This window comes from Microtus ochrogaster, chromosome 6, assembly GCF_000317375.1.
Source record: "Microtus ochrogaster isolate Prairie Vole_2 chromosome 6, MicOch1.0, whole genome shotgun sequence".
Classification (NCBI taxonomy): Eukaryota; Metazoa; Chordata; class Mammalia; order Rodentia; family Cricetidae; genus Microtus; species Microtus ochrogaster.
The window spans coordinates 20,683,840-20,701,948 of NC_022013.1; the positions used below are offsets into that span (position 1 = coordinate 20,683,840).

The 18,109-nt window shown below is 42.3% G+C and overlaps 1 protein-coding gene across 1 annotated transcript in view; it reads right to left on the bottom strand.

Annotated features, from left to right (window-relative positions):
- Kdsr (3-ketodihydrosphingosine reductase) overlaps nt 1-18,109 on the bottom strand; it is a 49,008-nt gene that overhangs the window by 25,736 nt on the left and 5,163 nt on the right. The window contains exons 2-5 of the mRNA XM_005348293.2: nt 15,818-15,907; nt 13,200-13,256; nt 6,909-6,974; nt 6,607-6,702 (exon numbers count right to left, since the gene is read on the bottom strand). Coding sequence (XP_005348350.1) covers nt 6,607-6,702; nt 6,909-6,974; nt 13,200-13,256; nt 15,818-15,907 — 309 coding nt within the window. The remainder of the gene's footprint in view (nt 1-6,606; nt 6,703-6,908; nt 6,975-13,199; nt 13,257-15,817; nt 15,908-18,109) is intronic.

The window sequence follows — 18,109 nt, forward strand, 5'->3', positions numbered from 1 at the left end:
ATTGGCACATTGGCACTAGCACAGATCCTGGTGGACAGGAAGAACTCAGTATGCACAGCTTGTACGCTGGGACAGGTAAGAGCCCACATTGGCACTCAGAGCTTCTCATCACTCTTAAAACCTTTGCTCACCTTGAGAGTGTGACAACGCTCACGGTATCACCTTTATACAATGAAGTCTTACTCTCTGTCATCTTGCAAAACTAAACAGCCCAGTTGGACAGCTAAACATAAACCACAGTGACACCCTGGGGTGACTGGGCTGTAGTCCTTCAGGCTGGAAGTGGGGATAAAGAAGTGAGGGAGAAATCTAAATGTACAGCAAGCCAACAGCCAACATCAAACTAAATGGAGAGAAACTCACAGCGATCCCACTGAAATTAGGAATAAGAAAAGGTGTTCACTCTCTCCGTACCTATTCGGTATAGTTCTTGAGATCCTAGCTAGAGCAATAAGACAACAAAAGGAAATAAAGGGATACAAATCGGAAAAGAAGAAGTCAAACTCTCACTGTTTGCTGATGATATGAGAGTTTACATACGTGACCCCAAAAATTCTACCAAGGAACTTCTACAACTCATAAACACCTTTTTTAATCGTGGAAGGACACAAGATCAACTCAAAAAAATCAGTAGCCTTCCTATATACAGATGATAAATGGGTTGAGAAAAAAAAAATCACCCTTTACAATAGCCACAAATAACATAAAATATCTTGGGGGTAATTCTACCAAACAAGTGAAGGACCTGTTTAACAAGAAGTTTAAATCTTTAAGAAAGAAATTGAAGAAGACACCAGAAAATGTAAAGATCTCTGGAGAGACGGCTCAGAGGTTAAGAGCACTGACTGCTCTTCCGGAGGTCCTGAGTTCAATTCCCAGCACCCACATGGTGGCTCACAACCGTCTGTAATGAGATCTGGTGCCCTCTTCTGGCCTGCGGGCATACATGGAGGCTGAACACTGTACAAAATAAATAAATAAATCTTTAAAAAAAAAAGATCTCCCATGCTCTTGGATAGGTAGAATTAACATAGTAAAAATGGCAATCTTACCAAAAGCAATCTACAGATTCAATGCAATGCCCAGCAAAATTCTTCACAGATCTCAAAAGAACCACGCTCAACTTCATATGGAAAAACAAAAAATCCAGAATGGCCAAAACAGTCGTATACAATAAAGTAATTTCTGGAGGAATCACCATCCCTAACTTCAAACTCTACGACAGAGCTACAGTACTAAAAACAACCGGTTTCTCAGAAAATTGGGAATCAACTTACTTCAAGACTCAGTGATACCACTCTTGGGCATATGCCCAAAGGACACAAAATCATACCACAAAGACACTTCCTCAATTATGTTCAAAGCAGCACTATTTGTAATGGTCAGAACCTGGAAACAACCTACATGATCCTCAACTGAAGAATGGATAAAGAAAATGTGATATATTTACACAAGGGAGTATTACTCGGCTGTAAAAAATAATGACATTATGAAATCTGCAGGCAAATGGATGGAACTAGAAGAAAATCATCCTGAGTGAGGTAACCCAGACCCAGAAAGACAAACATAGTGTGCACTCACTCATAAGTGAGTATTAGACATAAAGCAAAGGATAACCAGACTATAAGCCATAGCTCCAGAGAAGCTAGATAATAAGACCCTAAGGGGTTATATGATTGAGATCTCCTGGGTAAACTAAGGTGGGGGGACAGTACAGGGGAGTGGATGGGGGATGAGAACACGAGGGATGGGGATGGTTGAGTTGGGTGAGGGACAGAGTGGAAGCATAATGAAAGAGACATCTTGATAGAGGGAGCCATTATGGGGTTACGGAGAAACCCAATGCTAGGGAAATTCCCAGAAATCCACAAGGATGACCCCAGCTAAGACTCTTAGCAATAGTGGAGAGGGAGCCTGAACTGGTCTTACCCTGTCATCAGATTAGTGACTACCCTAATTGTCATCATAGAGCAAATTTCATCCAGTAACTGATGGAAGCAGATGCACTGATCCACAGCCAAGGACCAGGTCAAGTTCCAGGATTCCAGTTGAAGAGAGGAAGGAGAGAATGTATGAGCAAGGTGGGTGGGTCAAGATCATGACAGGGAAATCTACAGAGACAGATAAACCAAACTCACGGGAACTCACAACTCTAGACCGACAGCTGTGGACCCTCTGCCTGTGGGAGACAGTTGTGTAGCTTGGTCTGAGGGACCCCTGGAGTGGGACCAGGTTCTATCCCTGGTGCATGTACCCCTGAGCTGGCTTTTTGGAACCCACAATCCTATGATGGGCTACCTTGCTCAACCTTGATGCAGGGAGAGCGACTTGGTCCTGCCTCAACTTAATGTGTCAGGCTTTGCTGACTCCCTATTGGAGGCCTTACCCTTCGGCAGGAGTGCATCAGGGGTAATTTAAGGGTGAAGTGGGGAGAACGGGGTGGGAGGTGGAGACGTGAGAGGGAAAACTGTGGTTGGAATGTAAAATAAAATTAAATAAATAAATAATTTTTAAAAAGTATAAGGCAGGAGCTATGTAGACCATAATTCTCACTATTTTATTTTGCAAATGCCAAGAAAAACAGAAAATATTTACTGTGTTCAGAAATTAGGATTTCTGCTTGTTTCCAGAATATGCTTTACTATCACAGCATTGTTTTCATCTTAAAAGTTATATATATATATATATATACATATATATATATATATATATATAAATAGTGTCTTGTGTGCATATATGTGTGTGCCTGGTGGGCACTGGATTCCTTGGCAGTGGAGTTGCAGATGTGAACTATCAGGTGAGTGTTGAGAACGGAACCTGAGTCCTCTGCAAGATCAGCAAGCACACTAACCACCGAGCCATTCCTGCAGCCCCACACCCCAAAAGCTACCTGAGAAAGAATAAGAGCATGTGCTCACCTCCGCTCTTTCTAGAGAACCCACTAAAACATCAGTAAACAGTATGCTAATTTGTCTGTCTGTTTTGGAGACAGGATCTTACACTGTAGTTTAGACTGTCCTGAAACTTACTTCATAGCCCAGGCTGGCCTCAAAGTCATGATTATTATCCTGTTTCAGCTTCCCAAGAGCTGGGCTTATAGGTAAGAGCCATTAGGCCCAGCTAACAGCTCAACTCCCATCTTTTTAAGAGAACAAAAAAAAAAAAAAAAAGAAAAAAAGAAAAAAAGAAAGGAAAAGCAACAGCATCTTGAAATCTGGAGATCAGAATGACAAGTGGCAAGACCAGACACTGGATGTTGAATGGCAACAGAGAAACTAAAAAGGCAGGATTGTATAACACAAACCCCAACAAAGGCTTCTGGGATGGAGCTAGGCCAGGTAAAAAGATTCCAAATTTTCACTGATGATAAACAAGCAAGTACATTGCAGTATGCCACACAATGGGACCATTACCAACCCAGAAAATAGAATGACGCACTGATATATACTACAGCATGAAGGGACCTTGAGAACGTTATGCTATGTGAAGGAAGCCAGACACCAGAGGGATACATCACATTTTCTACTAGTCAGCAAGACACACACAGGTTAGCAGTAGCCAGGGTCTGGGGCAATGAGAAATACTGACTACAGTGCAGGGTATCCTTTGGGGAGACAAAAATGTCTTGGCATTAGATGGCTAAACAACATCACAATATGATAAACTCCAAATTGTTGACTCTCAAATAGCCAAATTTGCCAGGCGACAGTTGACAAAGAGCCCTGATAACAGCGTCTAGGAAGCTGAGGCAGAAGTGCAAGAGGCCAGCCTGGTGTGCACAGTGACATGGGGTCTTAAACATACCTCAGTGATTTATAAGGGTTTCAGTTCACTTTTTGAAAACTGATATAACAACAAAAAAACAGTTAAATTTTAGTGGTATCCTGCTGGCAGAAGACAAACTTTCTAGAAAGGACTGACTTCAATGTACCTAGAACGTCTCTGTAGACACTGAATGCAGACTCCATTCTAACAGTGGGGCATGCAGTTTTTTTCCCAGCGGAAGCCTAGGTCACTTCTCTGGGCCTTTGGATAAATTACAGAGAAAGACCTACAGATACTGACCCCTGTAGATAGAAGTTTCTGTCCCGCCTTGTCCCATAGCCTTTCAGTCCCAAAGAAACACACAGAGGGTTAAATTAATTATAAACTGTTTGGCCTATTAGCTCGGACTTATTATGAGCTAGCTCTTACAACTTAAATTAACCCATAATTCTTATCTATGTTTAGCCATGTGGCTTGGTACCTTTTCTCAGTGCACTATTTTCATCTTGCTTCCTCTGTGTCTGGGTGACAACTGCAGACTAAACCTTTCTTCTTCCCAGAATTCTCCTGGTCTGATCATCCCATCTATACTTCCTGCCTGGATACTGGCAAATCAGTGTTTTATTAAACCAGTATGAGTGACAAATTTTCACAGGGCACAAACGCATTATCCCACAGCACTTCCCCTTTTTTCCTTTCAAAACAAGAACTCTGACTCTAATCTCCTTTGTTTAGCTTTCTTCCTGACCATTATAACAACTTGTAACCAACACTCTAAACAAAGACAAGCATCCATAATCCATTTTTTGGGAATGTTGATGTAGATTTTTAGGCTACTTCCTGATGACTGGGTGTGCTGATAATCTTATGGGGACCTAAAGAAAATTTAGGATTATGGTCAAGTCCTAACTGGAGTATTCTGTGAGCCTGGATGATCTCAGCCAGCAGTCTTGAGGCTGTTCTGGATGTAGAACTCAGAGGAAACTGTGACAGAGGTGCACTGAAATGCTGGATCATCTGGACCATCTGTTTCCACTGGAGATTTTTCAGGGGGTCTTCCTTGATCAAGCAGTAGGTACCATTTGTAAACAGAGACTATACTTTCATTTCTCGGCTGCCCAGACCCAAATAATCACAGAAAAACTATATTAATTACAACACTTTGGCCAACAGGCGTATTTCTAGCTAGCTCTTATATCTTATATTAACCCATATCTATTAATCTGTGTATAGTCATGAGGCTGTGGCTTATTGGTAAGGTTCTGGCATCTTTCTCCTTTGGCAGCTAATGGCATCTCCTTGATTCCGCCTACTCTCTCTATCTCTGTTTGGATTTCACACCTGGTTTTACCCTGCTAAGTCATTGGCCAAAACAGCTTTATTTATCAACCAATAAAAACAACAAATATACACAAGGACATTCCACATCAGACTCCAAGCACCCCTAAGACATGGACAAACCATCACCTTACAGCGAGCTCCACCCACGGACACAGAACTCTTCATCCAGTACAATATGAAAACACAGGCAAGGGTCAACAGACACCCAGGGAAGCCTCCAACACAAAACACAACACCAGCCTCTCCGAAAAAACAAACACATACATGAAGGAGTGATTCTGGTAGAACAAAAGATGATTCAACATTCACAGCACAGGTAAAGATAAGATGCGCCTCCAGGAAACTCAGAAGGAAATCCTTAAAAAGAGAATAAAGAGAAGGGTATAGGGGTCCTTGAGACCAAGCCAGATTTGGCCATTCACTGAAGTCTCAAAGTCCTCAGCATATAGCAATAAAGGATTTATTACAGGGAAGGATTACAGGCAAAATTACAGAGGAAAAAGGCATCAGAGTGAAGGCCAGAATGAAGTGGGTAGAGTATCAAAATGTCACCCAAAGGAGCCACATGGGACCAACTGAATCACCCCAGTCATGAGCTGTGTCTCTTCAGTGACAACATCAAATACTCGACCTAGATTTGCACACTCAGTTGCTTCTATTTCCATTCAAAGCTTCATAAAACACCCATGTGATTACACTGGCATGGCTATCTGAAACATAAATGTAAACACGCCCATCCCCCCTGCTCCACACACACACACACACACACACACACACACACCTTACTTCCTGGTGTCTCAGCATTCAATTTAGTAACTATTTATTCCTCCATCCAGTTTTTAATCCCTGCTCGCAGTAGAGTCTGAATATTCTTACGGCATCATCTTATGCACATGTGCACACACGCACACACAAATCAGATAAACACACAGATATATACATATCCACACACTCATTCCTCTTTTTCTGGGTATCCCCAAGTCTTTTGCTTTACTATTTCATATTTAGACTACAACAATGATTTTTCCCAAATTGATTATTTACATAGCTGATGATGTCATCTTTCAAATCTCACCGTCATTGTTCCCAGATGAACGTACATAAGTATAAACAACTCTCCTGTATGCCAAGCTGATAATGGTACCTCGGAAATGCAGGTCCTACCTTTCTGCTAATTGCCACTCTCTGATTGTCCTGCAAGTCTTGAGTGCATCTGTGAGTGCATGGGACTTTCTAGAGCCTTAATGCTGGTCTAACAGTCTTATTTTCTTTGAGAAAGGAGAGTAATTTAACTTAACAGAGTCAAGATTTCAAGCCCCATTACCCTAATGGAAGCTTAAGAGAACACTAAAAACAAGACTGATGGATTGCCAACCACAAAATGTTTTGTACTTAGATTTCAAATCTAAAGTAAATTAGTAGTTGAGATTCTTGGTGGGCCTATTTTAAAACAGAAGCTACATCATCTTGACTCCAGGTAAACAAATACCTGCCACTTACCTCAAAACTACTAACTTCAAGCTCTTCAAACTTTCCTGACAGAGATGTCCCTGCACAGTTAACCAACATGTCCACAGGACCCAGCTTCTCTTGTGCCTGGAAGAACAGTCCAGAACATTACATACTGTTTCAAACATTACATGACAGAATGGAAGAGTCACTGTGTAGAAAAACAAGGTCAATAAATAAAATCCACTGAACCACTGAACCTGCAGAAAGAGTTGCTAGCTCCAAGTTACCAAAATGTAAGAAGTACTCAGAAGTCAAGGACTGAACTGGAATCACCTGAATAGATCTCTTACCTGTTTTATGACATTCTCCACTTGGTTATAGTCTTGAGACACATCGACTGAGATACAAAGAACCACCTGTTAAATAAAAAAAAAGGAAAAAGAGGAAAGGGTTCAGGGCTTATCAGTAAGGTTGCTCGCCACCAAGTCTGATGACTTGAGTCCTATTCCTGGGACCCACATGGTGGAAAGGGAGAACTGACACCTTCGAGTTATTCTGTGTGTGTGTGTGTGTGTGTGTGTGTCTGTCTGTCTGTCTGTCTGTCTGTCTCTCTCTCTGTCCCCCTCTCTTGCTCTCACACACAATAAGTGTAAAAAATAATATTGGATACAGAGGTGTCAAAACTTGTGTTTTTTGAGACAGGGACTTGTTGGCAGAGGCTGCTTGTTTGTTCCCTGTTTCCCAGACCCAAAATAATCACATAGAAACTGTATTAATTAAATCAGTGCTTGGCCTAGGCTCTAGCTTCTTATTGGCTAGCACGTACATCTGAAATTAACCTATTCCCATTATTTTATATTTTACCATGATGTGTGTGGCCTACCGGCAAGGTTCCAACTAACAGCTCATGTCTTTCTCCTCAGGCGGCTACATGGCTTCTCCCTGACTCTGCCTACTCTCTGCCTATATATCTCTTCTAGCCTGGCTAAATTCTGCTAAGCCATTAGTTGAAAGCAGCTTCTTTATCAACCAATGGCAATAAAACATATTCACAACATATATCACGTCCTCTTTCTGTCTAAATTAAAAGGAAGATTTTAACTTTAACATAGCAAGATTACATATAACAAAACAAGTATCAAGCAAGAATTACAGTTACAATATTTATATCTACTTTATCTTTTATCGTAACTAAGGAAAACTAGAACTGTCTATTCTTCAACTCCATCAAAGACTCCAGAAGGATATAATATTACCTAAGTTAACAGGAAGTACATTGTAATCAACTTCCAAAACTCTAGAATTGACAGAGACATCTTGATGCCTGGACAGTCACCCAAAGTTCTTCTGTATCATTGGAGCATCCGTCTTCAGCCTACAGGCCCATAATATTCCAGACTTCTTCATAAAACAGGAAATTTCAAAGACAGTTTCACCTCTATTGGCAGTTTGTCAGTCACTTTCTTCTGTGTTCTGCAGAATGTCTTGCAGACTCTTTCATGAAGCAGCAACCCTGACCATCTCACCTTTAGGCAAGTTCAGCAGTCATCTCTCTGTGGGCCCTGCATGTCCAGTTCATAAAAAATAACATCAAGCAGTCCAGGCAAGAGCAGTTTCTTGTCCAAATGGATAACCTACTCCATCTATAAAGAGCCTCTTCAATGCCCATCTTCCTCTTGAAGTTATTGGTATTGCCAGGAGCAGACATGTCTCATTGTCATGAAAAGTCCTAAGCTCTTAAAACATTTTAAATGCCGTATTCTGAAGGTCTCTGAAATATCTGAAGAATACCTATCTATCTGAAATAGATCTCTATATAGCTAGAAAACCTAACATGACTATAAGTTTGACTATTATAGATTATCTATTAACCTATATTTCTTAACTATACATTGTATTTTTAAATGAGCTGCACAAACAAAATACCTTAATCAAGAACAGAAATAAACATCCAAAAATTGATGTAAAATTTGTATCAAAAGACCAAGATCCATACCAATAAAAATCTTTAGAGCATATCCCCCCTTTAAATGTAAACGAACACTTATAAGCAATATTTGGGGAATTTGGGCATAGTTCTCTCCAAACTGCTTCCTGCTTTATGTTGGGCAAAGTAATTTTGGGGGGTGTTCACAGTGACCTTTCGGGGGGGGGTCTTGGTCCATCACACCACATTAGCCTGGAGGAAATCCATAAGTTCTCATCCTCTGTGGAAACAAAAGAAGAACCTCTTTTCCAAAACAACAAATCCTTAGACTCAACTTTTGAAATCAAGATACATTTAAAGTATACATGTTGGTTTACCTTAGCAGCCCATACAATGAAATGTCTCTCTGTACTTAGCTCCTTCCCAGTCAAAAAATTCAAAGAAAGCACAATAATATACATAACCCAGACTCTTTGCATATATTCCATTTTAGGTGGCTTATTTTTCTTACTCTATTACTTTTTTTAAAAGTTTAATATTTATTTTATTATCTTTACTCCTTTAACCTATGGCTGTTTGTACTCTTTTATAACTGTCTAGTCTCTTTTTCCTCTCTCTCAAGCCTAGGTACATTTATCCAACACTCTGACCTATTTAAAGGTCTTTTCCATCTAGATTTGTCTTTATTGTGTGTCTGCAATCCTTTTCTGATTAGGACCACTTCTTAAAGTGCAAAGCAGCATGGTTAGGACTAAGGCCACTTGGACTTTTGGCTCCACCCACTCCAACATGGCTCTCAGAGCCATGAACATTGCCCCATTTTCAAGCACACAGTGGGTCTCTGTTACCATTAAGCAAATTGTAGCACTCTACTTACAAACCCCATTAAAATGCTCTGTAGTTGGACCTCCCAAAAGAGCCAGAGCCGTTTGTGCTGGGGAACCAGGAAGCTATAGTTTTTAAAGATGCCACACAGTTTTTAGTGCAACTCTCATAAGGAACCATGGCACCAATGTAGGCAGAGTGGTAGCAGTTACTTTCTCCCCAACCCCTATTAAGCACACAAGCATCTAGACCTGAAGTGGGTGGTGGGCATCAGCCTTATGTATTTCAGACCACACTGGTATGCCAATTTGTTGGCGAAGGCTGCTTGTTCATTCCCAGCTGCCTGGAACTGAAATAATCACACAAAAACCATAGTGTTTGCAATACTGTTTGGCCAATAGCTTAAGTGTATTTCTAACTAGCTCTTATATCCTAAACTAACCCATCTCCATTAATCTGTGTATCACCACACGGTCATGGCCTACAAGCAAAGTTCCAGCAGGTGGCTCACATCTTTAATCCAAGCACTTGGGAGGCAGAGGCAAGCATCTCTATGAATTCAAGGATAGCCTGATCTACAGAGTGAGTTCTAGGACAACCAAAGACACACTGAGCAACCCTGTCTTAAAAAAACAAAAATTAAAAATAAAAATAAAAGAAATTGAGTTTAAAATAAAGGCACATAAAGATGGAAAATACACAGAGAATCTGGATACTGTGTGTTATTGTGCTATCTTTGAATTGTTTGATGGCTGAGGAAGGAACAAAGCTGCTAAAAGACATCTGATTACAAATGCTGCTGAATTAATCCAACACATATATTTTGAAAATGTCTTGACTTCAGAATTTAAGTCAAAAGATATGTTACTTTGGAGAAGAGATTTTTGCTTTTGTTTTCACAGGAAATGAGAGGCTGTGGATTCATTCTGGGTTAATAAAAATCAGGTTTGATCAAGGAAGACCCCCTGAGAAATCTCCAATAGGAGCAGATGGTCCAGATGATCCAACGTTTCAGGGGACTTCTGTTGGAGCGTCCTCTGAGTTCTACATCCAGAACACCCACAAGATTGCTGGCTGAGATGATCAAGCATCACAGAAAATTCTAGTCAGGACTTGACTATAATCCTAAATTTTCTTTAGGTCCCCATAAAATTATCAGTACCTCCAATCATCAGGAAGTAGCCTAGAAAACTATGCCCACATTCCCAAAAAATGGATTATGGATATTTATCTTTGTTTACAGTGTTGATTACAAGTTGTTATAGAGAATGATCAGAAGCCAGGCAGTGGTGATGCACACCTTTAATCCCAGAACTTGGGAGGCAGAGGCAGGCGGATCTCTGTGAGTTCGAGGCCAGCCTGGTCTACAAGAGCTATTTCCAGGACAGCCACCAAAGCTACAAAGAAACCTTGTCTTGAAAAAAACCAGACAGACAGAGAGAGAGAGAGAGAGAGAGAGAGAGAGAGAGAGAGAGAGAGAATGATCAGGGAGAAAGCTAAGCAAAGTAGATTAGATTCAGAGTTCTTGTTTTGAAAAAAAGAGGGGGGGGGAGTGCTGTGGGATAATGGTCTTGTACCCTGCAAAGATCTGTCACTTGTATTGGTTTAATAAAATGCTAAGTGGCCAGTAGCCGGGCAGGAAGTATAGGCGGGGCAACCAGGACAGGAGAATTCTGGGAAAAGGAAAGGCTCAGTCTGCAGTTGTCATCTAGATGCAGAGGAAGCAAGATGAGAATGCCTCATTGATAAGAGGTACCAGCCACGTGGCTAACACAAACAAGAATTATGCGTTAATTTAAGGTGTAAGAGTTAATGAGAAGCCTGAGCTAACAGGCCACCCTGTTTATAACTAATGTAGACCTCTGTGCATTTCTTTAGTACTGAATGGCTGCAGAACAGGCAGGACAGAAACCTCTGTCAACAGGGTCTGGCTGCATAGTGTGCGCTAGTCTTAAACTTAGCATATAGCCCAACATAGCTTGAGCCTCACAGCGATCCTCCTGTTTCAGCCTTTCAAATATTGAGATTACAAGGCTGTAAGGGTACACCACATGCTTGGTCTATCAAAACTGTTTGTAAAAGATATTTTTTAAAATAAAACCAACTCTTTCCAATAATGAAGGTCAAATCTGGACATAAAATCTCAGAGTCTGAAATCTCCTGTCAGTGCCATTAATGGAAAAACATATCTACGAAATAATATGCTGGTATGGGGCTGTGGCAAGAGAGATGGTGATGGGTGCCACAGCAAATAGGCAGGCATTTGGGAAGTCTGGTACTAAATTTGTATCCCTGGTGCTTGGTCTGTGTTGTTATTGGCAGCTGGCAGAACTTTTAAAAGGCAGGCCCTAACACAAAGAATTTAGACCACTGAGATGTGCCCTTGAAGGGTAGAGAGGATACTGAGGACCACCTCCCCCATTTCCCAGCCATTAAGAGATGAGCAACTTTGCTTTTTTGCCTTGTTACACACCCCAAAGCAATAGTCATTTTTGAGCATGTACACAAGGAGACTACACTGAAAAGCTGCCTGACAGCAACAAACACGAAAATGTAGAAGCAGCTTAGTCACCTATTACAAACAGATAAGTAAAAGTGGTTTGTGCATACAATTTCATGTTATATGACAATAACAATACATTCCAGTGAAGGTGGGTATAATGATGCATGCCTATCATTATATATAGTTAGGAGGCAGAGATTGGAGAATCATTTGAGCCTTGGGATTTGAGACTAGCCTGGACAGCATAGCCAAAGAAAGAGCCATCTCAAAAAAAGAAGATAACACATGAGCTATTTTATCCAGCAGCACAGATGAATTTTAAAAATAATATAGAACAAAGAAATAAAGTTGCATAACACTGCATAAAAATGTTACAATATCATATCAATCTATTAAACTATAAAGTTTATTGGCACTTGCCTAGTAGGAGTAGGGCAGGAATAGGGAGTGACTGCTAACAGTGGAATGGAGACTTCAGTGCTGGGAACATTCCAAAACTGATTGTGGGTATAGTTGCACAACTCTGTATAAAAACTCAGGAAACGTGTGTCTTAAACATTGCAACTGCACACTGTGTGAATAATCTCATGAAAGCAAGATAAGAAAACAAGAACAATGCCAAAGGTCTAAAAGATAAAGAACTTTAAAATATAAATGTATAAAAATATAACTACATATATATGTTTACTATTTAGGGGTTGAGATGGCTAGTTGTCAAGATGCTAGTTATGCAAGAGTAAGGTCTTGAGTCCTGGATCCTCAGCCCCCACGGAGTCTCAGTGCTGGGGCTGTAGAGACAACCAAGCCTGCTGGCCAGCCAGTCTAGTGAATTCATGTGCTCCAGGCTCACCGAAAGACCCTTAAACACTATCTGGGGACACACACACCACCATAGATGACAAAATTTTGAAGAAAAGCAAAGAGTGAACAACATCAAAGCCGAGTTTGAAGTGGTCTCTAAGAAGAAGAGGCTGGCTGGAACCGGGCACAAGGCTGGGGGGGAAGGGGTCAGAAACTCCTTTGTATCCCCCTTCTTTAAACCAGATGATGGCTGAGCAGTAGTTAGCCCGTCACTGAGCTACACATAAAGATATACATGCAGTGCATATCATTTTGGCACCCCAAATTACACAACTAATTTTTTCATATGTCCACCTAAGCAGTTGTTCAAGCTATTTTTGTTTGTTTTTTAATCATTTGGTTTCTGTACTAACCCAAATCCTAGCCATTGTAAATAATTTTACCTCTTTAAAAGGCAGCCTAAAATGTATTTTAACTGGGAAAGTCAAAAAAGCCTCCAGTGATCTACTTGCAAAAGAAGTACCCTTTCTCCCCTTTAGACAACTGTCAATCAGGATAGAAAATGAATCCTAAGGCTCACCTTACCTGTTTATCATTAATAGAATGCTGTTCAATTTCTTTCTTCGCCTGCAGCAGCTTGTCCTAAAAGCAATACAGAAAAAATTATGCTGTCTGCATTAGCTAAAAAGGAAAGAATAAAAAGGAACAGATACTATAACCCAGAGTAGCTAGCGATGGGCTTGAGAAAGAAAGGAAAAGTATGTGACGCTATGGATAAGTCACAGCCTGAGATGAAAGAAAAGTAAATGAAGTCAGATCCGAATTAACAGTACTCATGTCGGTCCATGGCTGCTAACAGCAGCTGGCAGGGACACAGGGACACAGAGAGCAGAGACACAGCAACACAATGTTCTGGAAGTTAAAGGTGTGTGACAGCTTATGTAGGGTAAATCAGTATTTTCCTCCTCTCCTTAAGAACAGAGTAAGAAGCAATTACTCTTTTAAAGGTCTGGATAATACACGTCTGGGTACTTTCAAAAATACTCCTCAAACCTACAGAGTTATTCAGAACATTGTGAAGTTTTTCCAAGTCCTCCATTTTGTTTTGTTATTTTTAAAAAAAACAGACCTGAGCTTACAGAACCTTAATTTTTCATAGATTTAAATATAATTTGAGAGCTGTAACAGAACAAAGGGGTAAGGTCCCAGCACGCAGGAAGCCTAAAACCAAGCCTGGAGTAACACAGGCCCAGAGGATATAGAGGTGGGCCAATCAGAGGTCGGACACGGCCACAATCTGCTAGCGGGACACAAGAGACTGTCTCATGAAGGGGTGGGGGGACATCTTCAAGGGACAAGCAAAGTTTACAAACACGAATGTCACAACAAAAATCATACATCCTATTGAATGCTGGGGACTGATTACAGACAGTGCATACTTCCTGGAGAGAGTATATGCAAAACTAATGAACGTCTTCATGTCAGAAAGCTCTCATGTACTCAGTCAAACATGGCCCCGTGTGAGTTCCTGCTAGCTGGGGTCCCGGCCTCCCACCCGCTAGCTGGGGTCCCAGACTCACACCCGCTAGCTGGGGTGCTGGCCTCCCACCTGCTAGCTGGGGTACCGGACTCACACCTGCTAGCTGGGTGCCGGACTCACACCTGCTAGCTGGGGTACCAGACTCACACCCGCTAGCTGGGGTGCCGGCCTCCCACCCGCTAGCTGGGGTACCGGACTCACACCCGCTAGCTGGGGTGCTGGCCTCCCACCTGCTAGCTGGGGTACTGGACTCACACCTGCTAGCTGGGGTACCGGACTCACACCTGCTAGCTGGGGTGCCGGCCTCCCACCTGCTCCTTCGCTGTTCTCAGGCCAAATCACAGCCTTACTAAAACTAAAACCCATCAAGTGGCATTGCACTACACCTGTGTTTCCATTCATTTTAGGGGACTCTAAAGTGTCTATAACTAAGCAAAGCACTTTCTTCTTTTTAAAAAGAAACTTGATATTTTGGCTTAATTCTGGGTCATTAGTTTCATGTATTTTCTCCAGAGATCCTGTCTGGCCAGCCTTCCCCACTAGGCCTTTTCAACTAAGCACCCCTACCTAGGCAGCTGATCGCCCAGGCAGAGGCACCACAGCTCATTTTCTTTCTCTTCCCTCTCCCTAAAGGGTCTCCTGTAGGCCAGGCTAGCCTCTAATTAGCTGTCTAGATGAAGGTGACCTTGAACTTCTGATCCACCTGCCTGAGCAACCCTAGTGCAACGACCAAGTTGGCCTGCACTTCAAGCTGAGTTCTACCTGGAGTTGACACACACCCCAGGGAAGCATTCAGCCAACCAGGCGCCAAGCCCCTCCTTTCATTTCCCTGTTCAACGAACTGTCTAGGTCTTCTACAAGCCAGGCAGAGCAGCGACCATACAGCCATGCCACTGCCCCATCCCCAGACCCTGAAGAGGAACAGAAGGGTTTCAGTCACTGCTTTGGCAAGACTAATGACCTCCAATATAAAGAAAAACAGCGCCCCCCCCCAGGGCTGGAGAGATGGCTCAGAGGTTAAAGAGCACTGTCTGCTTTTCCAGAGGTCCTGAGTTCAATTACCAGCAACCACATGGTGGCTCACAACCATCTGTAATGAGATCTGGCACCCTCTTCTGGCGTGCAGGCATACATGGAGGCAGAACATTGTATACATAATAAACAAATAAATCTTAAAAAAAAGAAAAGAAAAGTAGCCCCCTGAATTGGTTAGACACAGGGAAAACTACATTGCTATACATATTGGAGGGATGAAACTCACCTGGGGCATGTGGACTCCACCAAAGATGCCTATCATGTCATAAGCAAATTACAGAGAGAAGCGATAGATAAGCACCTACACACCACCTTCTAAGCTGCCACCACCAGCACACCTGTTTGCCTTGGGCCAGATGGCTTCTTATCAATGCTTTCATCCTCCCCTCAAGTTCGGGACTACCTGGAATGATAGTGCCTGGGATGTCAACAGCAGTAATAAATCCCTGCTGAGCTGATCCAACTTCAGCAGAGAAGTCCTTGGCCTCAATACAAGAAAGAAGCAACAGTGCCGAAGTCACACCTTAGATTGGGAGGAAGGCGTCTCAGCACAGGTGTGAACACCAAGACAGTCTCTTGAACTTACTGTGTTAGTAAGTTTTAGTCAGTAGGACCTTATACCACTTACCTCATTTCGTGCAACCAAAGTTATGAACGCTCCTTGTTTGAAGCACTCGATAGCAATGCACTTTCCGATGCCACTGGAACCTCCTGTGACCTACAAAGAACACCCATGAGACCATCTTAGCACCTGCGCAAAGTCTACTTAAAACATCTGTGATGGGAATAGTAGGAGTGTAGCTCAGCTGCAGGCCCTATTCATGAGGCCCTGGGTCTGAGCTCCATGTAACATATATCACATAACCTAGTTAGGGGTTTTAAAAACTCATCTACAAGCTGGATGTGGTGGCACTCACCCACAAGCCTAGCACTCAGTATTCACAGGTGATCATGAGTTTAAGGTTGACACCCTTCGCATGGGCAGTTTCAAGATACGAGGACTACATGAGGTCCTGTGTCAGAAACAAAACAAACCACAAAACCTGCAAGAACTACAACCTCTTTACCAGATGTATCATTTGGAATAGTGAAGGAAGGAAGGATTATACCTCCACAAAGCCTCCTGCTCTGACTGTTTCCAGTGCTGAGCTACAAACCGCCCATATAGAATTATTTGAGGTCACCAGGAGAAACGTGCCCTACAATTATAGCTAAGAAAGAATGCGCTAGAGCTGCTGATTATAAATGCAACGAATCTCATTTCCTCACTGTGCATCAACAACAGACTAGGTCTACGAAAACACGTTACAGGGCGAAGGCCAGTCAGTCACAGAGCTCTCTTGCCTAACATGGCAAGGCCCTGGGCTCCATCCTAGCGAAGATGCAGGCACTCGTATTACACTGTCAATGCTGAAAAACTAAACGGCTTCACAATACTTCATTTAAAACGCTCTATCAAGGCCAGGCAGAGCATTGGTGATTGCCTTAAATCCTAGTACTCTGGAGGCAGGGACAGGCAGATCTCCCTGAATTCAAGCCATTCTGGTCTATATACTGAATTTCAGAACAGCAGGGATACATAGTAAGATCCTGTCTCAAAAACAAAACAAAATCCCCCTCTGTCAAAACCTAGTCATACATTTGGATTACTGTGAATATTTTACTATTCTGAAGCTACGCAGAAAGAGCATTTCCCACACTATAATGTTCATACCATCATGAAACCCTCCGAGCATAGATATGTATCTCGGTGTATTTGAGAATACTTCATTTCTCTTTAGCCTGACCTTGATTCTAATGGACAGATTTACTTGGTAGATAATTAACCAAATGTCTATTGAGGATTACTATAAAAACATACCCGTTGCCTTGGCTAAATGTTGTCTTTGAGGCAGCTTTTGACATCAGGATATTTTATGAGCTGTTTTGGTTTATTAAATTTCACTCTTCGTGGTACTTCGCAGGGCCTCTAAAATGGTCCTCACATGTGTTACAATGCTGCCTTAGCACCCGTCACCCCTACTGTCCCCGCAGAACTCAGTTTACACGTCCCTACCTGGCTTGTCGCCACGTACCTTTCACAGCTATCTGGATACGTCTTGGCTTCCTGGCTGGGCTATCAGATCCTCGTGGATAAATCCCAAACCAGTTCATCTCACTCATCACTGGCAACACCAGTCCCTCACTCAGGCAGGTACTAAAGAAACACTTCCCTTGATGTGCAGAGCGTTCTCTACGCCATTCCCATGAAAAAATCCCTATTTACTGTTCAGTGAATTGATTAAGTGGAAATGAGGGTGCCAAGAAAACCTTTATGCTCCCAAGTATTGTGTAAATATCAGCCAGGAGCTTCAGGACACAAATGGTGTCGATCCACTTTCAAGAAAACAAGAAGATCCATGCCCTGCAACTTATAAAGCTGTCCATAACAGGAGTAAGAACTGGGTTTTAGATCAGCGTGCATAAAAAATGATTTTCCAACCAAGCCAGTGACTTCTTGACTGACCTGTGAGAATGCAGTTAGGCTAACTCTAGACTGTGATATTCTGGATGCTATGAGACCTATCAGAGCTTTCACAATGGCTGAGAAAATGTTAAATGTCGTCGTCTGACAATTGCTAACTAGAAGCGGGTGAAGGGCACTAAAGGTAAAAGCTGAATTTTCCCTCCTTACATTCCCTCTTACTGATCACTGCGAATCCCATGCAAACGATCCCTTCTCGCTAACCACGGCACACAGCTCTCACTATGGGCACTACGAGCTCGCCTGCTGCTGGGAGCGCTACTCTCAGTCATCCGAAAACGACTGAATGAATGAACACTGAAACAAGTACCTAAGGGCGAGAAGACTGGCACAGGCTCACTGCAGCGACAGAGCAGCAGCCTGTGGAACTGCACAGCCTCACTGCAGCGACAGAGC